Source organism: Grus americana, chromosome 17 (assembly GCF_028858705.1).
Source record: "Grus americana isolate bGruAme1 chromosome 17, bGruAme1.mat, whole genome shotgun sequence".
NCBI classification, from domain to species: domain Eukaryota; kingdom Metazoa; phylum Chordata; class Aves; order Gruiformes; family Gruidae; genus Grus; species Grus americana.
Genome location: NC_072868.1, coordinates 3535169 through 3561775, shown reverse-complemented (window position 1 = coordinate 3561775; position 26607 = coordinate 3535169). Strand labels below are relative to the sequence as shown.

Here is a 26607-nt window from a genome sequence, read left to right as displayed (position 1 = left end):
CCTAAGCAGCTCCTGGTGCTGCTATTCTGGCCGTGGCAGAGGCCATGCCACATCCAGCCTGGGCACAGCACTGTGCAGCTAATCCTTAATTACCCCGTGCCTCAGTTTCCCCTACTCTCAGGAGGATACAACATCCCCAAGTTACTTTGGAGTGTGAGGGGTACTGAGTGGGGAATAGCAAAACCCTGCAGCCATGGGCCCTGGCTCTCCACTATCACCTCAGTGGGGTTATTTCTAATTCCTCTGTCCTCAGGACATGACCACACAAAAGGGGAGCCAAGAGGTGGTTTGGCATCAAGGCACGCCCTGGCCAAGGATGCAGCCATCCACACTGTATAGGGGGCCCAGACGCTGTCCCTCCCTGCATGTGCATCTGGGGGTCTCAAGTCATCCAGCTCTAGTTAGGCTGATTTCCAGCTCTGGAGGCGGCTGCAGCTCGTTTCATGCAAGTCTGTGTTGAATCCAAGCAGCCCACCAGTGCCCCTGCTCCCATGGCGGGCACGGAGTGCCTTTGTGTCTGGGAAGGAGCAGAGTGGTGCTGCAGAGCGGACTGTCCATGTTCCCCAGGGAGCTGAGTGGCAGTAGCCCACCCTGGCAGGGCATCACATCCCGGCTGCAATCGTTGGGCTTCTCTGTGGGGCCCTTTGCCCTGGGGAAGGTGCATGCTGGTCCTGCTCTTGACAGCGACACAGCCTGGCCTGGTGTGGGCAGGAGGGAGAGGAGATGCAAAAAAAAAGCATCCAGCCCTGCTTTGCTTTTTAAATGCACCAAAGCAAAGGCAAAGAGAAGAGCGGAGTGCTTGTTGGGCAGGCACAAGGGTCCCTCGGGGAGGCAGCAACATGGCCAGCCCAGAGAGCAGAAACCTCACTACACTTCAGACGCCAGCAACTAAAATGGCTCTTCCTTGAGCCTGGCACAGGTGTGGGTCTGGCTGCCCACCGCTGGGTCCCGTTCCCATCTCGGACAGCCTATAGTGGTGCTGCAAGGACGTAGCTCTGGGCTGTGATCACCACATTGTACACGGTGTCTTTGGGTGCTGCCTAGGTAAAATGGTGTGGAGGAAACCCAGAAACCTCTCTATAGAAAGATCTTTAGTGTGGTCTAGCCATGAACCAAGCTCCCAAGCCAAGGCAAGGGGGGTTTGCTTGCCAAGGGCAGAGCCCATCCATGGCAGCAAGACAGAGCAGGGAGGTCAAGCTCCCCTGCCCAGCAACGTGCCTCTCCTGGGGGGCTGCCCAGGGGCTGCTACAGCTCCTGGGAGCATCAGACCCCTCTGACAAAACCATCAAGTTTCCCTTGCCTATAACCAGAAAAGAAAATTCTGGTGTTTGTGAGGTTTGGTGTTAAATGGGCAGCAGCTGGTGTGCCTTGGGAAATAAGCCGAGCCTTTTGAGAAGAAGACAAGCGGGTAGCAGAGACCAAGCCCCAAAGTCCTTCCCTGGTCCCCTCCTCCTGAGCAGTCTGCCCAGGGAGAGGCCGAACCAGAGCTGATGGAGAGGTTGGGATGCTCCAGCTTGGAAAGCCAGCAGCCACACACATCCCACCAGGCAGCCGCTCTCCTGGCAGGGTGCAGGGGAGAAGCAGGAGGACCGATTGCTCAGGTGCAGGAGGAAACAGCGAAGCCCTCGTTCCTCCACTCCCTGCCGGAGCAGGCAGTACGGGCAGGCTTGGAGAGCTGCGCTGCTTCCCTGAGCTGGAGTCTCTTGCTCTGCCTTTGTACTCGCCTGACAATACAGGAATAAAAATAACCAGGCTGCATTTGCAGAGAGATAAAAGCGAAGTTTGCCTTTTGTGTCTCTCCGGGCAGTGGGACAGCAGCACCAATGGAGCTGTGTGGACATGACACATGGGAATTTCTGACATATCTTTTCCCACTCTGACCTTGACAGACACAATAAAAAGGGGCTTTGCTGCACACACACAGCCACTCAGTCCTATCACCAAGGTTAGTAATAAAGAGCATGTCTGTGTGCACGCTTGTCCTCTGCTACTAACCCGCTTCACCTCCGCAGGGTGGATGTTCCTGGAGGACAGGGGCTGACTCTGGCGGTACAGGGGAGGGTGGGACAGACCTGGACCGAGAGCATTTTTGCTAAGGTCCGTGCGCTTTGCCAAGTTGCTGGCTACCAGCAGTGGCTACGTTCGTGATAGCTGCGACATTTCAGAGCTCTGCAGTGTGATACCGCATTAGATGGATATTAGAAAGCACTATCGTAAAAGTGCTTTTCCAAGCAGCTGTCACGGCGATCTTCTAGAAGGGGTCTTCCCAGCGATAATAGCTCCAGTTTTGCATTTATCTTCCTGCCATATTGCTCTGCAAAAGGGATCTAGGTCTTTGCAAAGGTTTTGTGCAAGGTACCAGGACTCCAACAAGTCCCTAGAGCTGGAATAAGTTTTAGCTGAGTTTATCAGGAAAAGGGGTGTCGTGGACAATCTCTAGTGATGCCTAAAATGTGAATGTGGATTTTGACACCAAAGCAATGCCAGCTCACCCAGCTGGGACTTGTAGTGCGGGGCTGATAGCAGCAGAAGGGAAAGTGTTCAGTAATTGTCTTGTTATTACAGTTATTATTAGCTAGTATTGTTGTCGCTGTCTTCTCTCACCCTCTAAAATTAAAAGTGTATTTGATGACTGTATTGCTCTTGCTTAGCAGCCCAGTGGCGGGTGCTTTCCTCATGCACTGACTCCTTGTCCCTTCCCTCCTTTCAGCGTTCAGGTGTCTTTCACTCTTCCTTCACTGCTGCCAAGTCTTCCTCCAGCCAGGCAAGATGTCTATGCTGGACATGTCGGAGTTTGGGGAGGCTGCTGAATACCTCCGGAAAAGCTACACGGAGCAGCTGAAGCTTCAGACAATCCCGTTCGATGGTAAGACCCTGAGGCAGCTCTTGGCACAGCCCCATGTATGTGCCCCAAACCAGCCCCTTCGCCATGGCTCTCTTTGGAGTCCATCCCCGTCCCTTTCGCAGTGCTGCTCCTCCTGGTACTGCAGGTGCTGCAGAATTTCCCCCACCACCCTGGAGGACAGGAAGATCTCAGAAGTAGGAAAAGCAGGCTTTTGACTTTCCCCTTGTTTGCCAAGGTGCAGGTGGAGGTGGCCCTTCATCTCCCCCGACCCTGAGGGGCAGCAGGGCTGAGGGACATGGGCTGAGCGACTGGTGTCAAAGCCTTCTCCAGCTCCGTTTCATTTTGGAGGTGTCTGCTCCATCCCAGCCACCCTGTTGTACTGCGGTTCGCCATGCTCAGGCTCCCGTGCCCAACTTGTTCCTCTCAGTTCAGCAAATGAAGAGAGTTTTGCTTCCTCTCATCATCCTTTTTTCATGATGGTCCAAGTGCAAGCACACATGAAGCAGCAGACTTCTATCAGGCTAAAAGTTGACCCTGGCAAAGTAAACAGCTGCCAAACATGAAGAAGGCAAAGAAATCCCAGCTCCTATGACCAAGAACATAGGAAGGAATAATCACCGTCCTTCCATGCTATTGGACTGCATTTGTGTGGCTTTCAGTTGACAATTTCAAATGGTTTCCTACATTTCAACCTGTTTTGTGTCTCCTTTCCCTTCCCTTCCCTTCCCTTCCCTTCCCCTTTTCCCTTCCCTTTCACTTTTCACTTTTCACCTTTCCCTTTCCCCTTTCCTTTCTCCTCCAGGAAAGAAGCGAGCTTGGATCCCAGATGAGAAAGAAGCTTATATTGAAGTGGAAATCAAAGAAAGCTCTGGTGGCAAAGTCACTGTGGAAACCAAAAATAAGGAAGTAAGCAAAATACCTTTCATTTTCCAAGGGAGAGCAAGTGTGTGCGGAGGGGGGATATGTGTGACAAGATCACGTCTGAAACTAGCAGAGCTCTTGCTGATAACCCTTCCACACTCGGTGATCAGTCATGCCCCGAGGGGACGCACACCGCAGTATGTCAGGACACGTAGGCCAATTACTTGCCAAGAGTGGCAACGGTTCAGCATCCCCCCATCGAGTGTTTGCTTTCAAGCATGATTTACCGTGTGAGACAGAGCGAAGGAGGACAGGGGCTGGCCCCGCATGGCTCCCGGCTGTGGGAGGAAGGGCTGCCCAAAGACAGTGCCTGCCCCAGCACAGCCCTTTGCCATGCTGAACCGCTGCCCGGCTCATCTCAAAGGCTGAAACAAGAGGTAAGGGGCCAATTGGCCAATTCCTGCTCATTTTAGCTGGGATTTGCAGTGGAATGAGCAGTGCTGTTGGGAGAAGAGGCGCTGAGCAAAGGGGTAGGACCAGCTGTGGTGAGGGTCCTGCTTTCCTGCAGTGGAAGGGAGGCAAAGTGAGCAAGGATCAGCTGATATTTGTCAAGATAATATCCAGTACAAATAGCTGCAAATGAGCTTAATTAATATTCCTTTCTTGGCTATGGGAGTCACAGGGCTCTGCAACTTCCTTGCAGTGCAGGGACTCATACTGGTGTAGAACTGGGAAAAAGGACAAGGACCTGACCAGGCAGTAAATGGTAGACTTTATGATTTCCATTTCTCAGCTAGTCAGCATGGCACTGAGAAGGGCTCATGTCTGCTGAATTTAAAAGAAATATATGTAATTGTCTTTGAAAAGTGTCAAGGCTTTGAAAATATTTTTATCTGAAACTGGGAAAAAAAGTAAAGAAATTTGGTCTCTCCAAAATAGAATTTATTGAGGAGGGGATATAAATTTAAAAAGTTGATTCTGATGTTTAAAAGATCTTCAGCTTCTGCAAACAAAGCAGTTTCCAAACGTTTTTTGCCTTTCCCTCTTGAAACTGTCTTTTTTAACAATTTGTCATGGATTTATGAAATCTGAAACTATATGTTTTTTCCCTGGATCAACATTTCCAGCAGAAACAGTTTCAAGAGACATAACCCCACCCTTAACCTTCTACCTGCCCTCCTGCTTTTAACACCTAACACCTTTTAACACCACACACTTCATATTCACCTGTAAAAAAAAAATCCCCAAACCTCTTTGAAAAGTTTCATTTGATTTTTATTAACAAGACCATTTGCTAAATCCAGTTTCTTCCATTCAGGCCAGATAGGTAATGCGATAGTTTCCCAGCGCTTGGCTTCGCGGGATTAAATAAATCCAGTTCTAAGTGATGCGGTACAGGCTTCAGCTGTTTGCCCAAATAAGCAGGGATCTCTCCGAGCGAAAGACCGCACCGCCACAGGGTTTTAGGCTGTGAATAAGAGCACAGGATGGGGGTGTTGAGCATGTTGTGGGGTGACATCTTGGTGCCCCCCAGCTTGGACCCCCTCTGTCAGGCTCAGCCACAGCCCGTCTCCCTGGGGAGGGGATAGGACTGGGGCTTGCTTGTCCCAGCTGGGCTTTGTGGCCAGGGTGCTGGTGGGGCACTCCTAGCCCCGTCACCCCAAAATGGAGGGCAGCTCTGTCAGGAGGACAGGAGGCACAGCGCCAGGGTTGTCCCCAGCGTGGGACTATCACTATGTCTGTCCACCTGGCGGGTTTTGGGAGAGAGGGTGTTTGGTGGGGCCTGGGGTCCATCTGATGTGTCCCCCCTCCTCTGGCAGACACGGGTGGTGAAGGAGGATGAGGTGCAGGCCATGAACCCCCCCAAGTTCGACATGATCGAGGACATGGCCATGCTGACACACCTCAACGAGGCCTCTGTGCTCTACAACCTGAAGCGCCGCTACTCCCACTGGATGATCTATGTAAGCTGATGGTGCCTGAGGGATGGGGGGGTCACCCCGTGGGGTGGGGGGTGAAGGGGCGTCGGGACCCCCCCATCCCTCATATGCCCCCTTTTCCCCCGCAGACCTACTCGGGGCTCTTCTGTGTCACCATCAACCCCTACAAGTGGCTGCCCGTCTACACTGCACCCGTGGTGGCAGCCTACAAGGGCAAGCGGCGCTCTGAGGCGCCCCCGCACATCTACTCCATTGCCGACAACGCCTACAACGACATGCTGCGCAGTAAGCCCTCGCCTTAGGGACCTCCATTTTGGGGGGTCTGGGTCCCCGGGGCAGGGGCTGTGGTGGGTGCCACTGGCCTAATGCCTGCTCCTTCTCTTCCAGACCGCGAAAACCAGTCCATGCTCATCACGTAAGTGCCCCTCCATGCCCTCGCCCTGCCCAGCCCTGGTCAGAGCAGTAGAGACCCCCCACGCTGCACTCCTGGGGCACCCCATGCCTCAGGAGGGCCGCCTCGGCCACGTCACCCCCCCACACTGGCAGCTGTCAGCCCCCCCGTCCCTTCCCGCCCAGCCTGCCGCCGCCACCACGCCAGGTGACAAAGCCCCGCGCAGGCCTGGCAGGCAGGCTCCCCCGCACCCCGACAGCTGCGGGAGCTGCCGTGGGGCGCCCCAGCCACCGGTGCCCTCCCAGGAGCGAGGGGGAAGGAGAGATGGAGGCCAAGGCCAGAGGGAGATGGTGGCAGCAGCCAGAGGGGCGGCGGCGGGGGAGGAGGGTGACGTGGGAGAGTGTAGGCCAGGTTGATTTCAAGTGACATATAGATAAGGGCTATATAAAGGACTCTAAAGGACCCTATGCCGCTGCCAGGAGCCACGAACATTTTTAGCCTCGGCCATAGCCTAATTAGGAAAGGCAGGGGCTGCGGAGAGATGCTTGGCGCGTGTCCGGTGGCGGCTCTGCTCTCTGGCTCCCTCCCGGCTCTTTGTGATCTGGGATTACAATGGGAGAGCAGCTAACTATAGGGATGAGCTCAGCAGGGCTCGCCAGCCTCCCGCACCCCGTGCTGGGCATGCTGGCCCCCGTGCTCACCCAGGTAGGATTCACCCTGGTGCAGTGCCACCACCATCTCCAACACCCCCAACAACACGGGGTGTGCTGAAACTACCCGAGTGGGAGCAGGGGAAGCTGGTTCCTGGCTGATCCCAGACAGCTGAAGCCCTGGGGCCAAGGCTGTTCAGTCTTGGTGGGTGCTGGCACCTCCTGCCATATCTGCAGCAGGCAGCTGACCCCCCCGTGGCACCTTCGAGGAGGTAGGCAGAGCCCGGGCTCGTAGCCGGAGGACACGTTGAGGATGGAGCTGGGTTTCACTCCAAAGACAAGCCCCAAAGACAAGCACGTACACCCCCAGGCTGGAGGGGATTGATAGCGCTGGCCTCTCTGTCCCTCTGATGCTTTTCATCTGCCTCTGGCATGATGAGCGGGGCGGCAGGTTGGCAGGGTCTCTGTTTGAAGTTTTGCCTGTTCTTTGCCTCATGTCCTTGATCTGTGTATTTCTGTTACTCTAAGCGGAGAATCTGGTGCTGGTAAGACTGTAAACACCAAGCGGGTCATTCAGTACTTTGCCATTGTCGCAGCCTTGGGCGACACACCGGGCAAGAAATTAGTAAGACCCTCTTTTGAAACAAGTTCTTGCTGTTTTCTTCCTTCCTTTATTTTTTCTTCCCCCCCCCTCCCCCTTTCTTCTTCTTTTTACTTTTTTTTTTTCTTCCCCCAACTTTTTGCATTTGGAAGCGTGTTTTGGTCTGATCCACCCAGGGCTTGGCTTTTCCCTGACTTTTGAACAAGCAAGGCTTGAAATTATTCTGCTCAAGGGGAAATGGATTTTTTTTTTATGTGGCTGCTCAATCTGCGCAGCCTGGAAGAGATGCTTTAGATGCCCTCTTTATCTTCTCTTCCTCCTTCAACACCCTACAGATCTTCTTCTTAAGGAGCGTTAAAAGAATGGAGTAAACATGCCATTTCCCACCTTGCCTCTTTTAAGCCTTGCTTTTCATCCTTTTCTCCTTTTTTTTTCTCCTCTTCTTCATTTTGACCCTTTTCTACCTTGTGCTTTTCTTGCTCTTGTTTTGATTCTTGCGTTTCTTTGGTGCTGGTTATTTTTGAGCTGCCCTTGCAATTGCTTATTTCTTCTTGATACGTTGAGGCTCCAGCCTGCTTTTCCCTTGTAGAAGCAAACTGGCTGCTTTGGGTATCAGACAAGCAATACTTCAGCATTATTATCTTTACTCTTCTTTGGGTTTGGATTTAACTGTTCTTGCTTTTTGATGCATTTCTTTATTTTCTTGAGCTAATCTATTTAACAACTTTTTGGCATCTCTTATAAAGTTTAATCCTCCCATTTTTTTCTTGGACTTTTTTGGCACTAAATGGTCATGCCCTGCTTTTCTGACCATGTTTCTTGTGGTTCTTGCCTGGCTTTTCTGGATTTCTAAAGACAATTTTCTTTCCTTTCTCTAGGCATCTGTTGCCACTAAAACTGGGGTAAGTGTTGTAGACTCCTAATCTTTAATGCTGAGGACAGAGTTCTGCTGCACCACAGAGCTATGGCAGGGGGATGAGGAGTGCCTGTGCGGGGCCTCTGCCTTGGGTCTTGGAGCAAGGGCTGCCCCAGCATTTAGTTCTCTGCTTGGCTTTGTATCTCCCACCTTCCCATAGTGTGAAGCTTTGGTGGTTCATCTCTTAATGACTTTCTATCTGATTCCAACCTCTCCTTCAAGGTATCATTACTCTTCAAACCCTCATTTCTAAGCAGCACAGTGCTTGCCTGGGGCATGTGTGGGCTCCTCCAAAGGGAAGGTGAAGCCCCCCACTCTCTGAGCCATTAAAGCCCCCCCAGGCTCGAGGCCCAGCCGAGGGTGGTGGTTCTGAGGGGCAGGGGAAGAGCCTCTTTGCCACGGGCAGCACTGTGCTCTGGCTGCGGACCGGGGCCCTGATGATGCTCGGACATGCCACCCTCTGCAAAGACCTGAACTGGCTCAGCCCACCACATTGCTGGCAGCCGATGTCCTTCTCTGGGGTGCATTTCTGAGGTTCTTGCTTAGGTCAAAGGAAACAACTGAGTGCCTTCAGAAATCCAGCAAAGGTTCAGTCCCTGGCACTCCAAGCACCCCAAGGCCTCAGTCTTACGTCCTTGACCCTCAGCTTCTCTGTCTGAGCACTGAGGGACAGCCTTTAGCTGATGCAAACTCTTGGATGGGGGGATGCTCATTAACACATGAGTCTTGGACCGCCTGGGCAAACTTCCTAAGAGTTAGATAGCTGGGAGGCTGAATCTGTGGGTCATGGGGCAGCCGATGGGGCAGTCCCCATTAAATCTCACAGGCCAGGCAATTTTAGATCAGGCTGAATTTAAAGATAACAGATCAAAGGATATCCAAGTGACAAAATACAGTTTGTTAGTAAAGCTGTGGTTCACAGCTGCTCCCTGGCTCTTTTGTCCTTCACATGCCTGGAGCTGCAGAGGTGGGGAGCAGTCGTGGGCCCAAAATTGAAAAGACAACCTGGCTTTTGGTGGGCAGAGCCCAGAGCTGATGTGTCCCACCTAAGGAAAGCCCTATGGACTGTCAGAGCATGGGCAAAAGCTCTCATGAAAAATGCTACAGGTTCCTGTGCCACCAAACTCTACTACTGTTGTCAAACCCCACTGTCCTTTGTGTAGCTTGGCACAAGTCTTGCTTCTCTCCTCAAATTCTTGTCCTGCTTTGCCTGCATTAGGTGGAGGCTGTCTCTTTTTCTTTGAATTGTGTGTGTGAGACACAAATGGAAAAACAAGGTTGGGGGAAGATTAATCTTGGGACTTGCTCAGGAGAGCTCCAGTGAGTTCCGCAGATCACACCAAGATGGGACCTGTGATGTGTTCCCGTCACACTGTGACCCTGCTGTGCATATGGTTGGTGTAGGATCAAACCTGTTTTCTGGACCTCTTCTTTTGCAATGTGCTGTGATTTGAACTGCCCAAGACTTTGGTTTGATGAAGGAGGAAATGCCTGGCAGAGTCAAAGAGCCTGAAACGTTTCAGACTGTTGTGGTGACAATGCGTGCTTGCTTGGTTTGCGTATTGTAGCAGCCTAAGAAAGGGGCTAAGGACTGCTGTGTGCAGAGGAGACAGTAGCCTGAATCTTCAGAGGGACCAATTTAGGCAAGGAGAAGCCCACAGAGAGTGTTGCTGCAAAACCTAGCTCTGCTGACCCCTACGCCGAGCTGCATTGCCTCATGAGACAGGGAGATGCCTCAGGAGCAGCAGGCTCTTCAAGACAGCTAAGAGTGTAGCAGGCAGATGGTGCAAGGAGCCCCACTCTCTGTTTCTCTGTGTTGTTGGTAACAGATCCCCTCTGGCTGGGTGGGAGCTGACACATCCTCTGGTTCTGTTTTCCAGGGCACCCTCGAAGATCAAATCATTGAGGCTAACCCAGCTATGGAAGCTTTTGGCAATGCCAAAACCATAAGAAATGACAACTCCTCACGTTTTGTAAGTGTCTTAGCAAGACAGAGAGCTAATGTGCCACGTTTATGTAAGCTGAATGCATCACTTGTGGTATTGTGTTTTTGTACGGTCTGAGCCAAAGGCATATAGCAGGAAGCTAGCTCTGCTTCCTAGTCGGGTTGAACAAGCTGCTTTTGGTTACATCAGTGCCGTAAATGGTGTGCTGGTCAGAATGAATCGCCCTGGTGTCACAGCCTGTGGCTGGAGAGAAGTCCCTTACAAAGGTGGCAAAGGCCCCCCAAAGTGGAGAGGGCCAGTAAGCACAGCCTGGAGTGCTGGAGCTGGGACAGACAAGCGTGTGCCTTCCAGGGAGCAGCATCCTTTTTGCTAAGCCCAGCCTGGGGCTGCTGTGGGATGCAGAGCTCATCAACCATAGGTGGCTTTGATGCCTGTTCTTGTGGGAAAAGATACTCCAGGGTAAGATTCCCCAGCACATCACAGAGCAGGAGGTTGTGGGCAGACTCAGCAAAAGTGCTTAAAGAACAGGCCTGAGGACAGGGGTTTATCTGCTGTGAGCAAAGTTTCTGCCTGCCTAGCATTTAAAGCCTTAGAGGATGCTGTCCGACCCTCTGCACAATACAAACCAGAGAACTTCACCCACCTACCCCTCACAGAGCCCAGTAACTTGCCTGGCATCAGCTGAATCATAAGAAGTGGGAAATTACCAGTGTCTTGTAGTTGTCTGAGGTTTCTAGGAGCTGTTCAGAATTATACTTGTGTAGCAAAGCCTAGCACTTACCTATGGCACGTGCTTTCAGGGCAAGTTCATCCGGATCCATTTTGGCCCCTCAGGGAAGCTGGCCTCCGCAGACATTGACATCTGTGAGTAAACGCATAAACATGTGCCAGCTGCAGTGGGGAAGGATTTCTTCTCACTATTTGTGCTGATGCAGGGTCAGCTCCAGGAAGGACCAAGCCCTCCTCTAATCCCTCTGCCCTATTTGCTTCTAGATCTTCTGGAAAAATCAAGAGTGATTTTCCAGCAACCCAAAGAGCGAAGCTACCACATCTACTACCAGATCCTCTCTGGGAAGAAACCAGAGCTGCAAGGTAAGGCAGCCAAAGCCTTTACAGCATGATGGCTTGAAAAAAAACACAAAGAGCTCTGTTGTCAGCTTTGGGGTGCACAGGGAATGAACAAACCCAGCTCACCATGCAGGTACTGCCCTCAAATGCTTTGCTAGCTGCTCAGGATCATAGGATTGGAGGATAATTCAGGGTGGAAGGGATTTCAAGAGGTCATCTAGTGCAGCCTGCTTTATCCTCACAGACTGAGAAGCCAGATTAAAGCCCTTTCTGGAACTGTCTAGGAGCAGAGAAGTGATCACTCAGGGTCTATCTGCAGGGTGAGAGCATGCTTTGCAAAGCTGCCTTGCATGGACTTCTTGTGGTGTGGCAGGTACAGCGCTGACCTTGGCATATGCAGGCTGGATATTTACTCATTTTGGGGTAGGGGGAAGTGTTTTGGAGCCTACTCTGAGCTCCTTCAGCTCACCTGTTTCAGGTGAGCTTGAAAACAGCTGCAAGCTCACTCAGAGCAGCTGCCCAGGTGTAGACATACCTAGGTGTGTTCCCCAGGACAGTCCCAGCTGACCCAAATTTGCACTGTGGCAGTCCTGTGCTCTGAGCAGCCCTGCGCTCCAGGTGCCAGGTCACACGGAGTGCATGGGAAACCTTTCCATGCTGCAGAAAGATGGCTGGCACAGTCCCCTGGGGTGGTCAGCCTCTTGTCTGCAGGCTCTTGAGCTTGTTCCTGGCTTGAGAACAATACCTTATTAGGCAGGTCTGGAGAGCTGTGCAGAGCAGTAATCTTATCTGGTGATCACAAGGACATGGATGGCCACTTCTAAATCAGTCTGCAGCCAAGCCATATCCCAAGATAGCAAGCAGGAGGCACATCACAGAAGAGATGGACCCATGTGTGGGCCTGCCTGGACTTACAGAGATGGTTCCACCAGCTAGTGCCCTCTAGTTAAGACCAGTGAAGACCTCTTCATCCGTGTCCAGGGTTGTCCCTCTGCCCCAGCTTTGCCTCTGTCAGACGGCCTCACCCTCTGTGTGTCTTCCCCCAACAGATATGCTGCTGCTCTCCCTCAACCCCTATGACTACCACTTCTGCTCTCAGGGTGTAACAACTGTGGACAACCTGGATGACGGCGAGGAACTCATGGCGACAGATGTACGTGTACTTCCTTCACACTGCACAGCCCGAGGCAGGGGTCTGGGGAGCGCACAACCTCCTTCTGGGCAGACATGGGGATGTGTCCCAGCTTTCCTGTGCCCCTCTCTAAATTAGCTGTGAGTTCCCTCTGGTTTATTGACAGTTGCTCTGCATGTGCTGTGAGCCTACAAGGAAAGGCAGAGTGACTCTGATCTCCATCAACAGCCTCCTCAACAGGGAGAGTAATTCCTTGCATTAGGAAGGGCCTGTAGCATGAGGACTTCCCATGGTTCCCATGAGAAGATGAGACCTCAGCTCAGAAAACCTCCTTCTTGTGGGTGCTAGGCTAGTCCTTTTGCTTTCAAATATGTCTTGTAGGTCCTAGACTCACATTCAAAATCCCATGGACAGGATTCCTTGGCTAGGTGCCCACCAGATACAGCACCCTGCCCAGAGCCCCAGGATAGGGAGAGTGCCTTAGGAGACCGTGAGAGGACCAACCCTCACCTCAGAGTGATGATTTTGTTCTATCTATACTGCTTTGTCTCTCCTCAGCACGCCATGGACATCTTGGGCTTCAGCAATGATGAGAAATATGGCTCCTATAAAATAGTGGGCGCTATCATGCACTTCGGCAACATGAAGTTCAAGCAAAAGCAGCGAGAAGAGCAGGCAGAGGCTGACGGCACTGAAAGTGAGTTTGGCTCCATGCTGCCAGATCTGCCCAGCCTGGGCTGGGCATACAAATCCCTCCAAGGGCAGACTGTGATAACTTCCCTGGCCTGGTCTGTGAAGGTCAGTGACCTTGATCCCAAGTAACTACGCTGTCTTAGGACCTGCTTTAGGTGCAAAAAGAGGCTTGTCCTTGATCAGGCATATTTAGGACAGGCTCTCCTGCAAGCACTAGGTGATCTCATCTGCATCAGGTTTGCCTCAGCAACATCACAGGCTGTTGCACCCTGGCTGTGCTTTGCCTTGTTCAGTGTTCTTCTGCCCTTCATTACTTCTTCTCTTGTGCTTCATTAGACAGCCTTCCAGAGCAGGTTGTCCACAGAATATGAGCCAGGCCATGATCAGGACTGCACGGACCTGCTCAAATCACAGCCCCCTGAAGAGCAGTTAAAATAGGATACAGTCACTGTCTAATACTTTTCCTTGTTTGTTGCTTAGGAAAATCCAATGCAAATCATAGATCTAAGAGAACAGTCAGGCTGCAGAGCAAACCTGAAAATTCAGAAGTCAGAGCTCAAATATTTTCTATTGCTTTTGCACTGCTGCATTATGCCTGGCTCCCAGACATAATGCAGCAAACTTCAAGGAGAGGGTGACTTTCCAGCATGTGGAAGGATGAGAAGGAGGAGCCCTATCACTTAACTGGAAGGCTTAAGCCATAACTATACATCAGCTGAGGCAGGGATCCAGCAGAAATGACTACCTGACAGACCTTGTCATTCTAACATTCATGAAGGAAGAGTTCCCCTTGCCTGAGGAATGTCAACACAGGATTCAGCTGCTACCTGGTAATTAAAGAAAAGAAGATTTTGATCTAGCAGTGATTTCCCTACAGAGGTGATTTTCTAGCCACAATCTGCTATTAGGAGTCTATGAAAGATAAGCAAGAAAATCACCTGTCTTCTGGTCAGTTCAAATTCATTGCATGGGAATCCAAGCTTCTACTGCAAAATGCATAGAGATCCCCAGACCAAGAAGACTCGAAAACCCGATAGGCACCTAATAAGGTGCAGCAGGTCTCCTATGGCCATCTCCTCCAAACAGTAACTTCTCAGTCAGGAGGTTCAGACTTTAAAAGCATCATACAATATCCAGGGTGGGAAATCACACCAGACACTGGAGGAGACTCTGGAGCAGGTGGAAGAACTAGTATAGTTAGCACTGATCAGCAGAAGAGTTGGTAATTTTTTTTTTATTTTCTTTTTTTCCTTCCCAGGGCTTCCTTGCTGGCTCCTCATGCCTTTGTACTGTTTTACAGGTGCTGACAAAGCCGCCTATCTCATGGGAATCAGCTCAGCTGATCTCATCAAGGGGTTGCTCCATCCTCGTGTGAAAGTGGGCAATGAATATGTGACCAAAGGTCAGAACGTGGAACAGGTGAGTGTGCTGGGACATGGGCTCCCTGCTCACGCTGGTATGTGACTCCTCTGCAGGCAGGCCCATTGCATAATGTTCTCTGCACAGGGTATCCTTCAGTTACTCTCTTGGGTTTAGGAGGAGACTCCAGAGCAGCATGAGAAGATGTATCCACAGTTACTGGCTTTTGGCAGCTGGGAAAGTTGGTGGCAGAGCTGGCAGATAACTTTGGATATTAACTGAGGCTGGAGGTTCAATGCAGTGTCTTTGAAATGTGGGTTAGATCATGGCCAGAAGAGGTCCAGTTTCTATGGATCTTCTTCAGAGACAGTCACACTTGCATGAAGAGTTCAGCTCTGGAAAGTAGAAAACTCATCTAAATGCTCATCTAAAATGCATCAAAACTAATCTTGTGGGAGATTCAAATGCACCAAAAATTTATCTTGTCAGACTCCAGCAACATCACAGTTAGGAACCCAAGCCTGGCCTGAATAGTGCAAGCCAGTCCTTGAGTAAAATTCAAGAGGACCTTAGGAGTTGGTGTTTTATCCAAAGTGAGCTGTATGCTCCTGCCGTGCATAAGGCACCTGAAAATATCACTTGAGACTGAATCTGTATCTTAAGACCTTGGAGGCTAAGACCAAGCCAGGAACACAAGAACAAACTTGTGAGCATGTGAAAACTAATCTTGGAGCATACACTGGACTCCCTGGATCTGTCTGTCCTTTGTGTGCCAAGAGGAGCTCTCTTCTTCAGCCTCTAGCTCCTACAAAAGCAGGGAGAAGCATAAGTGCTCACGACTTGCTTTCTGATTTGCTTTGGCAGGTTGTCTATGCTGTGGGAGCCCTGGCTAAAGCCACCTATGATCGCATGTTCAAGTGGCTGGTGACTCGGATCAACAAGACCCTAGACACCAAGCTGGCCAGACAGTTCTTCATCGGAGTACTGGACATTGCAGGCTTCGAGATCTTTGATGTGAGTTCTGCGGGCCCCCTGCAATGTGTTTGGGGGAATGTTGTAGCTAGACAGCTCAGTTCCCTAGTGTCTCACAGCTCTATCTCCTCCAAGACACTGATGGCCTTAATAAGAAAAAGAGCTCTTGTCTGAATTGATTTATCTGGAGCAAACAGGCAGCTCACAAGGACTGGTCTAACATTGCTGTGGGCATGGCTCCAATGATTCCTGGCTACCTGCTCTGGTAGCAATCCAGCTGAGCCTAGCAGAGATCACTCTTCACACCCAGACAAAGCAGAAGAGTGAATCTCTTCATGTCTGCAGCTCCTCCTTCTGACACAGGTTTGTTTTGATCTTGCAGTTCAACAGCTTTGAGCAGCTGTGCATCAACTTCACCAATGAGAAGCTGCAACAGTTTTTCAACCACCACATGTTTGTCCTGGAGCAAGAAGAATACAAGAAGGAAGGCATCGAATGGGTATTCATTGACTTTGGCCTAGACCTGCAGGCTTGCATCGACCTGATTGAGAAGGTAAAGCATGAGTCAGGGCACAGGAATGATACTTCTGGTAGGCTTGTTTGCAAAGACTGGAACAGTGAGAGGTGCTCTGCTACCAGAAATGAAATTATTCCCTCCCCAGTCAGTCGCAAGTGCCCAACTTTGTTTTCCCCACACTTACAGCTCAGAGCCTCCAGCTCATTGAGTCCTTTTTTGACACAAATTTTGCCTTTATTAAACCACGGAAATTCTGTTCCTACCACCAGTGAGCCACAAAACTTGCTGCTGCCTTTTCCTCCAGAGAACAGTGATCTCTGCCCCTTTTTTCCTACCCACTTGCTGCCCCTCAGTGCCTCTTACTTGAGTACTTGCTGATTCAGAGCAGCTTGTACAAAAGATTTCCACCATTGTATGGAGGAAATTAATCTTTTTTTTTTGGAAAGGAGGAAACCTGTCAGGATCCTGAGAGGATCTCCCCTTCCCAACAATCTGATGGACTTGGGCAAGCCCCCATGTTTTGGAGGCTTGCCAAGTCCCACTATGACTGGCTGGAGGTCATATGCAGCCTGGAATACACCAGTGATAGCTTGCCCCATGGTCAGTGTCTTGCACCATTTACCTGAATGAGGATGAGGTCTGCCCCGTCAAACCTTGCCTCACTTGCCCAGTGGCACAGAGAATCGCGCATTCTGGATTGGGACATGGCAACACTGAGCTCAGATGTCTTTATACCACCTTCTCCCTGCAGCCACTGGGAATCCTGTCCATCCTCGAAGAGGAGTGCATGTTCCCAAAAGCCTCCGACATGTCATTCAAAGCTAAGCTCTATGACAACCACATTGGGAAGTCACCCAACTTCCAGAAGCCCCGGCCGGATAAAAAGCGGAAATATGAGGCCCACTTTGAGCTGGTGCACTATGCTGGTGTGGTACGTCCCCTGTCAGCTCTTCCACAGCATTCAGACCTTCCCCCTTGCAGGGCTGTCCTTACCTTTGCCCCTCTCCTCTGGTGACAGGTGCCGTACAACATCATTGGGTGGCTGGACAAGAACAAGGACCCCCTGAATGAGACAGTGGTGTCTGTCTTCCAAAAATCCCAAAACAAGCTCCTGGCCTCCCTCTATGAGAACTACGTTAGCTCTACTTCAGGTGAGAAACAACCTCACCCCTTTTTTTGACCTGGATCTCTCCCTCCCTTTGCAGCAAAATCTTCTCACCCCCACACCCAGCTGTTGGTGCAGCATTCCTGCACCTAGCAGCCTGGGCAAAGGAAAGACCTACACTGACCCCTAAAAACCTCTCTGACCTGGGTAGGTGGGTACTCTGGGCATGCAGTCCCAGCCTAGAGGCTTTAAGATGGTTGGTTAGGACCAAGCTGAGCTTGTGCAGTGCTGTAGAGCTGTCCTGGTGGCCCTGTGATGGGATTACCAAGAGCTGAGGAGCAGCACCCAGAGTCGGGTGCTGTGGGAGATGTTTTTGGTGATCTGCAGCTTTGCTCTGCAGCAGGGCACTACCATCTCTGCTTTACAGAGAGCAGGGGCTGTGGGTGTTTCAGGGCTGTTTGGGGGTGCTCCTGAGTCCTCCAAGCCAAGCAGATGCTTTACTGATGTAATTAATATTTCAACCCAACAGAGGAATCTCACAAGCCGGGGACCAAGGAGAAACGTAAAAAGGCGGCTTCTTTCCAAACAGTGTCACAGCTGCACAAGGTAAGAGCCAGCCCCTCATCATGAGGCCATGAGGGAGCATGCTTAGCACGTCCCAGTATCCATCCCACTTCCCTGCCAAGACTCTGGGGTATCTTGCACATGAGCTCCTGGGGCCTGAAGGACCACCACTAGCCAAAAGCTCCTAACACCCTCTCATCCCTGGGCAAGAGGCCTGTGCCGGGCAGAGTCCCAGCCCTGTCCCCATGCTGCTAGGGAAGGACACGAGGCTCCAGGCTGGGAGAGTGATGACTCCCTTTTTGCTGGGGCTTGCGCTGCTTCTGCCCACATGATGGTTGCGCTGCTCGGCAGCTCCTTCACCTTTGAGAGAGCGGCAGTTAAGACTTGTAGTGATGTTTAGATAATGTATTACATGAACATCACTTTAAGTCTGTGCTACTTCTCTCCTCATTCTTGTCGGCGGGAAGGACAGCCTTTGGGCAGAAGAAAATGGAGGAGGATCTTACAGGTCTCTGAGCAGGCAGCTCTTTGCTGTCCTGTCCAGGAAGGTGACCTGAGCTATTTTACAGCTCAGGATAACACACACCCCTATTCCCATGCTCACCACAGGAGTTATTGGTCCACTGCAGAGCTTAAGCAACTGGAAAACAGCAGAGAGGGGGTGTGTGAGCCCAAAGCCGTGTCCTGCCATGACAGCCTTGTGGTGACAGGGTGCTCCAAGAGGGCAGCACTTATGTCAGAGCCCCCATTCAGGGAGATGTGTGACTTTCTTCCTCCTGGACAAGTCGCAGGACTTGGGGAAAGCTGTCTGCGGCAAGGAGTTGACCCATGATGACACAGAGCTGTGGGAAGGCATTCCCTTCCCCAAGATGGTCCCAGACAGGCTGAGCCTGTACGAGGAGGGGAAGGCAGTCTGGAAAGATCGAGGGTGCAGATGCCTTTCCCACAAGAAAAGGCAGGGCCATGTCTTGGCTTGAGCCCTGCCTTGGAGAGAAAGGGAGGCCTAGGCTGGATCGGCAGGGCCCTCTGTCACGGCTGAAGGGTGCAGGCAGCACTGTGGACATGCAGGGAAAGCCTGATGAGATGAGGACTGCAGCCAATGTGGATGCTAGCACTAGATTTGCAGGGTGCTGAGCATGGGGCTGATGGGCACCAGCAGAGCTTTATACCAGGAATATGCTCAGTCCTGTGTTCCTGGCTCTCCCCTGAAACAAAACTCTACCTAAAAATACTTGGGAAGCATCTGGCTCCTCTCTGGCATAGCAAAACCTGCAGGTGCCATTTGGCACGCCTGCCAGCCCGGTCCTCTCCGCCATTGCTCCCACCCTGGCAGAAGCAGTGGTCCTGCTGCAGGGCTGGGGATGTCCTGTTGGCAGGATAGCACAGAGAGCAGCCAAGCAGGAGGAAATTCGCCCTCTCTCATGAAGAGTGGTAAGGGGCTCTCAGTGTCTGCTCTCTCCCTGCCTGTGGAGGGAAGGGGCCGGAGAGAAGTGCTGTAGAGGAGCAGAGCTGTCCCCTCATGCCTCATCCCCCATGTCTGCCCTACAGGAGAATCTCAACAAGCTGATGACCAACCTGCGCTCCACTCAGCCCCACTTTGTCCGCTGTATCATCCCCAATGAAACAAAGACCCCAGGTATGCATGAACTGAGACAGCATCCTGGCAGTTCCCTTGGGTGACATCCATGTGTGGGAGCTGGCAGGGACTCTTGCACCCACCTTCTCCCCAACCCTTTTCTTGCAGCAGTTCAGCTGCCAGTGAGACCTGGTCCCCTCTCAGTCTGGAAGCCCCCGTGAGCCGTGTCAGTCTCCTCTACTGGGGAGAATGAGTTTTGCCAGGCTCACATTTTGGGTATGCATTGATGGTTGGGTTACCTTGCACTTGTGTGTAACAGGAGGCACGGCTGATTTCCACCACCCGAGGCTCAGGCTGTAGTATGCTGAGCCTACAGGAGAGGTTAACACCTGTGTTCAAAAACATGGGCTGTTTCCAGAGTTCGGGCCCATGCTGCAGCTCCATTTCCCCTGTCCACTTGGGCTGAGTGTCTGCTCCATTGTTGTTCTCACCCACAGGAGCCATGGATGCCTTCCTGGTGCTGCACCAGCTGCGGTGTAACGGTGTACTTGAAGGTATCCGCATCTGCCGTAAGGGATTCCCCAACAGGATCCTCTATGCAGACTTCAAGCAGCGGTAACTCCCTCTTCTTACTTGCCCAGCAACCCACACATGTTCTGAGGGAAGACAGACTTCCTCTGGCTCTGACCTGCTCCCCAGCTTGTGCAGGGCTGGTCTGAACCACCACAATATGCCCAGTGCAAGTACCATTTGGGATACCTCTGCTGCTGGCTCTGTGGTGCCAGACATGGATAGTTTGGTGCCAGATGTGATGAGACAGCAGGGCTGGTGATATATGAGATGCTGAATGCAGGGCTGGTGCAGGTGGATAGTGGCAAGGCTCAAGTCCTCCAATCTTGGCTCAGATTTCTCTCTGCTCTTGGGATCCTTACTGTTCTTCAGGCTGGCTCCAACCACCCTGCTTGGTTTGGGCCTGACCAGGCATGGTGAGGCCAGTGGCCTCCTCCTGCACAGTCTTCCTTGTGTTCAGGGAATAAGATCTGGTAGGGTACCTCTGCAGAAGAGCCCATACTGCACGCTGGAGCTCCTGGTTCATACACAGCCCCAGCCTGTGCTGCAGTGACGTGCTTCCAGGGAGAACTGGCATGACTGGTGTACAGGGGTGATGATGGAGCCATCAGCTTTGTGCTGGGGTTCTCTTGCATGTCCTCCTTCTGCTTCGTCCCTGCAGCTACCGTATCCTGAATCCAGCAGCCATTCCAGACGACAAGTTTGTGGACAGCAGAAAGGCCACAGAGAAGCTGCTGAGCTCCCTGGAACTGGACCACTCACAGTACAAGTTTGGTCATACCAAGGTGAGACCAGGCAGCTAGTCCTTGGGAGGGAGACATTGCCCCTCCTGTTTCTCTGCAATCCCAATTTGTTCTCTGTGCCCGGCTTGCTCTCTGCCTGGCCACAGCCCTGCCGAAGGTTACATGTGGCCCTTGAGGGGACTGAAGAGGGCAGAGGAAGATGCAGGCTGGGAAGAAACAGGTCTGAGCAGAAGGTCACTGCTGCCTGACCTCATACCACCCAACACAGCAGCTAGTCCCTGTTGGGCAACGCGATGCGCTCCAGGCTGGGAGATCTGGTGCCCAGCTGTGCCTGTGCCTTGTGTGGGTGCACCTCCAACCAGGGCAGAGCATGGGTGTGTGCCTGTGCAGGGCGGCCACCCAAACCTGCAGTGTGTAGCCCTCGCTGCTCTGTGTATCCCTGCTTTGGGCCACATGTAGCCCAGGTCTGCCTGACAGGTTTTGTTATCCCTGAGCCCTCTGTCCTCTCTGCTGCTGACTCTGCTCTCACTCTCTTGCCTGCAGGTGTTTTTCAAGGCTGGTTTGCTGGGCTTTCTGGAAGAGATGCGAGATGAGCGTCTGGCCAAGATCCTGACTATGCTGCAGGCCAGAATCCGTGGGCACCTCATGCGCATTGAGTATCAGAAGATCATCAGCAGGAGGTAGAGTTTTGGGGGTGGAAGGAGCAGAACTTTGTGTGTCTCCTTGTTCCTTCTGCACGTTTCAGTGGGTTTGACCTGCGGGGCTTGCCTATGGCTGGCAGTGGTTGAGTACAGCCCTGTCCCAAAGGGATGGAGGCAGCCCTGTAAGAGGTCTGGCATGGGCCTTATATAGGGAGGGTCAGAGTACCTAGGTGGAGAGAGCCTTTGATTTGCACTGGAAGATTCAGGGGGATGCAGAGTGAAGAGACCTGAAAGCCCAGCCACACCACCCATCCCACTAGGGCCATTACAGTGTGCAGACAATGTGCCATTCATTCAACATGCTGCCATTTGTACAGCTGGTGGAGAATAGAGCCATGTCCAGGCCTGCAAAAGCCAGGTCTCTGCTGAACTGAGGATGGGACGTGGGGAATCTACACCCATGATGATGCTGTGCTTGTATCCCTCCAGGGAAGCCCTCTATACCATCCAGTGGAACATCCGGGCCTTCAATGCTGTCAAGAACTGGTCATGGATGAAGCTGTTCTTCAAGATCAAGCCTTTACTCAAGTCTGCTCAGACTGAGAAGGAAATGTCCAACCTGAAGGAGGAGTTCCAGAAGCTGAAGGAGGCTCTGGAGAAGTCTGAGGCTAAGAGGAAGGAGCTGGAAGAGAAGCAGGTCTCCATGATCCAGGAGAAGAATGACCTGGCTCTCCAGCTGCAGGCAGTGAGTGCCTCATCCCCTCTCTGGAAGTGTAAAGATAGTGCAGGGTCCCTGGGTAGAAGAAGGAGCAGAGGGTGCTAGATCACTCCTTCAGCCTCTTGCAGTTCTGAGACCCTCTCATTGCCGCAATCTGTTTGAAATGCAATGTTAGACTCGATGCAAACCTGAAGTAACATAGACCTGCCATGTCAGGGCTGCCATGGGGATTCATGCTCCCCTGGCTCTGGAAAGGGTGATCTCCTTGCAAGGGAGTGGGAGGGATGGCAATGTTTGCTTACCAAACTGTAGCTAATCTGTGTCATTTCTGTGCCAGGAAGTGTCAGTCCAGTGTTTCCTTCCTCTGGAAAGATTTAGTTGCTGTTAGCTCTTTGGCCCTGTTTAGTGTTAGTGGTTGTCCCACGGACCTTGAAAACGGGCAGTGACTGGAGCTGTCTTTTTTTTGTACACCTGAGCACCTCGGGCTTGCTCTGCCCCTTCCACAAGGAGAGCTTCAGCTCTGGGCCAGGATAGCATGGCTGAGACTGCTAGTAAGCTCTTAGGGCAGTGGATGAGCACTGGCTCTCCTGTGCCTGTCCCAGGAACAAGACAACCTGGCAGATGCAGAGGAACGCTGTGACCTGCTGATCAAGTCCAAGATCCAGCTGGAGGCCAAGGTGAAGGAGCTGACAGAGCGTCTGGAGGATGAGGAAGAGATGAACTCAGACCTCACTGCCAAGAAACGCAAGTTGGAGGATGAGTGTGCAGAGCTGAAGAAGGACATTGATGACCTAGAGATCACACTGGCCAAGGTGGAGAAGGAGAAGCATGCCACGGAGAACAAGGTAACTGACCCTCCCTGCAGAGTACAGCCTCATTGCCCTGGCACCTCAGTGCTTGTGGGGGCACCAAAGAGAAACATCAGGGACAGGGCTGCTAGTGTGTGGGAGCCGGGGCAGGGCAGAATGTAAAGAGGTGTGGGAGAGGGCAAATCCCTCTGTTGTCCTGTCTCATTGCACAGGAGTGGTATGGGCAAACGGTTCTGTGCAATGGCAAGTGATTTGGGCCACTGACAAACCATCTGGTGGAACCAGCTGGCCAAGGGGAGAGGGGCTGGCTGCTGCTGTGGTGCCAAGCTGCTGTTGATCATGGGCTCTGGCCTTTCATGGGTCAGGCTGCTGTATTAGCTTTGCACCTCCTTTTTCTGAGAAGATGCGCTCGATTTTTGACCTTGCTGATCTAGGTTAAAAACCTGATTGAAGAGATGGCTGCTCTGGATGAGATCATTGCCAAGCTGACGAAAGAGAAGAAAGCACTGCAAGAGGCCCATCAGCAGGCTCTGGATGACCTGCAGGCTGAGGAAGACAAGGTCAACACACTGACCAAAGCCAAGGTCAAACTGGAGCAGCAAGTGGATGATGTGAGTCATAGGCCAGTGACAGTGAAATGAGAGAGATTTGAGTCATACCTCCAGGAGAGCCCAAAGGCTGTCCCTGAGTGGGATCCCCGTTTAATATAGCCAGTTGATGAATAACCCCATTGACAAAGTGCCCCTGAACCAAGAGGTGGTCTAGAGTACCTCATGGAGAGCAGTCCTGGGCTGAGGGAATGGGACTGGAGACCAACTAGGAAACAGCTCTGGCTCTCGGACTCAGTGAAGTTCCCAGAGCAATGGATATGGGGAAGGTTGGGGCTAGAGAGAGTCCTTTCCCTCCCTATCCTGTCTCCGTTCTCCAGCTGGAAAGCTCTCTTGAACAAGAAAAGAAAATCCGCATGGACCTGGAAAGAGCAAAGAGGAAGCTTGAAGGAGACCTGAAGTTGACACAAGAGTCTGTAATGGATCTGGAGAATGACAAACAGCAGCTGGAGGAGAAACTCAAAAAGTGAGTATGTGATATGTGTTTGGGCTGTGTGCCTACTCTGCCAGGCCAGCGCCCACCTCTGAATCAGGTGGATGTGTGGCCTCTGCAGGGGCTGTTGGGATGTGGCTTTGAGCACTGCTGCTGTGATCAGTCCAGGCAAAATGAGGGCTGTTTTCCTGGCACTGTGCAGAGATGCTGAGGAGCTTGTCAGCTGTACAGACTAATACATCAGGGTGCTACAGACCTTCCTCTGTAAATGAGGTTGGAGAGGAGAGACTTGCCTGGCAGGATCCTAATGCAGAGCTGGGACCTCAGCTACCAGTACAGACTTCATCACTCATGTCCCATTCTCATTGGGGAGCTGGAGAACAACACCTAGGGACCTCATAGGGAAAACCTCAGAGCCAAGTTGTCTGCCAGTTTGGCTGCTCCAGCCCTCCCTCAGAGCAATCCACATCCTGCTTCTTACCCCTGCAGTCCCTTTCCTGTGTGGGTTTGTTTGTCCTCTGGACCTCGGTGTTACAGTGCAGGGAACGATCTTCCTCTGGCTTCAGGAGCCAGAGGGACTTGGCAGGACAGTGTTTGTCTGACCAAGGCTCTGCCTTCTTTCTGTACAGGAAAGACTTTGAAATGAGTCAGCTAAATTCAAGGATTGAAGATGGGCAAGTGACTGAGGCCCAGCTGCAGAAGAAGATCAAGGAGCTCCAGGTATGGTGGGAATAACTGTTCTCACTACCCAGGAGTCCTAAATTTCCATCAGATATAATGTGCTGGGGGATTCCCGCACGTTATGAGCATGGGGGCATCTCCTTGGCAGAAAAGTGATGAAAAAAGCTGGCATTGTTAGCAGAAGCAAAGCCCTCTGCCAGAATGTGGTGGACTGAAAATTAAACAATGAATTATTGAGGTGAACACTAGCACCAGTGTGAGGGATAGCTTCAAGGATGTAGTTCTCTGTCCAGACTAAAACCTTAAATCCAGTGCCCAAATTCTGAAGACCCAAATCTAGTATGTTGGGCTTCTTCCTATCAGAGACAGGCCCCCAGTTTCAGGCTGTTTGCATGGAGGTTCCCACTGAAAAGAAGCTAGTATCGGCCTGGATCTTGATGGCAGGGTACAGAGGAGAGCTGGAGCTCTGCAAAGCCAACTACCAAGGTGCACCTGGCAGGCCTGCCTCTGAGAACCCCAAAACAGCCCAAGCATTTGCTCCAGACTGGTGGCTTGTTGCTCCCCAGCATCAGAGGAGACACCTTGCTCCATTGTGGAAAGCAAAGATGCTGGAGCTTCACCTGGAGCTTGGAGCATATGCCTTATTCTGTCTCTGCCAGGCCCGCATTGAGGAGCTGGAGGAGGAGCTGGAGGCTGAGCGTGCTGCCAGAGCCAAGGTGGAGAAGCAGCGGGCAGAAGTGTCACGAGAGCTGGAGGAGCTGAGTGAGCGATTGGAGGAGGCTGGTGGGGCAACAGCCACGCAGCTGGAGATGAACAAGAAGCGGGAAGCAGAATTCCTGAAACTGCGGCGGGACCTGGAGGAGGCAACCCTGCAGCATGAGTCCACAGCGGCTGCCCTGCGGAAGAAGCACGCAGATAGTGTGGCAGAGCTGAGCGAGCAGATAGACAACCTGCAGCGCGTCAAGCAGAAGCTGGAGAAGGAGAAGAGTGAGATGAAGATGGAGGTGGATGACCTGTCATCCAACATAGAATATCTCACCAAAAACAAGGTGGGCACTGGTTCTGTATGGGGCAGGTTCATGTCTTCTGTGAACATCAGTGCAACTGGTTGCAGTGTGTTCAGCACAGCCATGTCCATGGGATGTTGTCCTAGGTTGCAGCTCTTAGCCATGGCCAAGTCCATCTTTTTCACTCTGTATAGCTTGTCCCTGTGTCACTATGGCAGTGCTTGCAGGAGGCTTTGCTTGTCCTAGTCAAGTCTGGAGGATCTGGGAAGACATTTCCTGAGAGACTGACTGCAGAGAGCCACTGTTAGCTTAGCAGAGGCATGAGAGCTCTGGTGGCTCCTGCTCTCTGCCTTGTGTGCACATGGGATCAGCTGAGCAGGGCTGCAAGGTCCCAGGGTGATGCAGTTGCTGAGCCCCTCCTGGGATAACGGTGCTCTCCAGGCAGAGCTGGGTCTCACGGGCTTTGCTTGGTGCATGCAGGCCAATGCCGAGAAGCTGTGCCGCACCTATGAGGACCAGCTGAACGAGGCCAAGTCCAAAGTGGATGAGCTGCAGCGACAACTAACTGACGTGAGCACGCAGCGGGGCAGGCTGCAGACTGAGAACGGTAGGTGGGGGCGGCTGCCAGGGGACACATGGCTGTCGTAGGGCTGGTCTTGCACTGGGGCATCTGATGGGGGAGCCATGGTTCAGCTGGGCAGACTGTCCTGCTTCTCCAATGGACAAAAAAAAAAAAAGCAGGATCTCCATCTGGAGTGGAGTGGGATGTCCATGTTGTGCCTCCACTCAGGCCTTGCAGAGGTGCTGTATAGCTTGGCAAGGAAGACGACCTCTGCAGTGATGCTAGTTGTGCTGGCATACATGCTGTGATCTCAGGCATCAGAAGTAGGGGTTCCTAGCTGGTCTACTTTGCCGTTAGCTGCTAGCGTGCACCTCTGCCCATGGGCCCCAGCTTGGGGATACAGCTGGGACTGCTGGAGGTGTCTGTGCAGCTAAAGGACACAGGCTCTGGGGGGTACAGGCTAATGCAAATTGCAGCCATCAGCCCCAAAATAGCTGTTTTGGCTCTGTTTGAACCCAGGGGAGCTTAGCCGGCTGCTGGAGGAGAAGGAGTCCTTCATCAATCAGCTGAGCCGTGGCAAGACCTCATTCACACAGAACATTGAGGAACTCAAGAGGCAGCTGGAGGAAGAGACCAAGGTGAGTCTCCTAGGGCATGGCTGAATCTGAGTGACACAGATCTCAGGGAATGGGACATATG

At 52.1% G+C, this 26607-nt stretch overlaps 1 protein-coding gene across 4 annotated transcripts in view; it reads left to right on the top strand.

The window, feature by feature from the left end:
- Positions 1–1926: 1926 nt before the first annotated feature.
- The window catches only part of MYH7B (myosin heavy chain 7B), a 29403-nt gene continuing 4722 nt past the window's right edge, over positions 1927–26607 (top strand). The window contains exons 1-31 of one of the 4 annotated variants that reach the window (XM_054845465.1): positions 1927–1945; positions 2711–2866; positions 3648–3751; positions 5527–5670; positions 5775–5931; positions 6034–6061; positions 7216–7312; positions 8167–8190; positions 10085–10177; positions 10951–11014; positions 11144–11242; positions 12268–12371; positions 12909–13047; positions 14344–14462; positions 15267–15416; positions 15757–15927; positions 16643–16822; positions 16910–17042; positions 17526–17602; positions 19109–19196; positions 19634–19751; positions 20368–20491; positions 20993–21129; positions 21580–21835; positions 22411–22653; positions 23052–23228; positions 23546–23691; positions 24288–24378; positions 24999–25388; positions 25827–25953; positions 26428–26546. In XM_054845465.1, the coding sequence (XP_054701440.1) occupies positions 2770–2866; positions 3648–3751; positions 5527–5670; positions 5775–5931; positions 6034–6061; positions 7216–7312; positions 8167–8190; positions 10085–10177; positions 10951–11014; positions 11144–11242; positions 12268–12371; positions 12909–13047; positions 14344–14462; positions 15267–15416; positions 15757–15927; positions 16643–16822; positions 16910–17042; positions 17526–17602; positions 19109–19196; positions 19634–19751; positions 20368–20491; positions 20993–21129; positions 21580–21835; positions 22411–22653; positions 23052–23228; positions 23546–23691; positions 24288–24378; positions 24999–25388; positions 25827–25953; positions 26428–26546 (3996 nt within the window). In that variant the 5' untranslated portion in view covers positions 1927–1945; positions 2711–2769. Of the gene's footprint in view, positions 1946–2710; positions 2867–3647; positions 3752–5526; positions 5671–5774; positions 5932–6033; positions 6062–6410; positions 6743–6770; positions 6960–7215; positions 7313–8166; positions 8191–10084; positions 10178–10950; positions 11015–11143; positions 11243–12267; positions 12372–12908; positions 13048–14343; positions 14463–15266; positions 15417–15756; positions 15928–16642; positions 16823–16909; positions 17043–17525; positions 17603–19108; positions 19197–19633; positions 19752–20367; positions 20492–20992; positions 21130–21579; positions 21836–22410; positions 22654–23051; positions 23229–23545; positions 23692–24287; positions 24379–24998; positions 25389–25826; positions 25954–26427; positions 26547–26607 lie in introns of those variants that run through there. The other 3 variants (XM_054845468.1, XM_054845467.1, XM_054845469.1) reach the window with 3 other exon arrangements.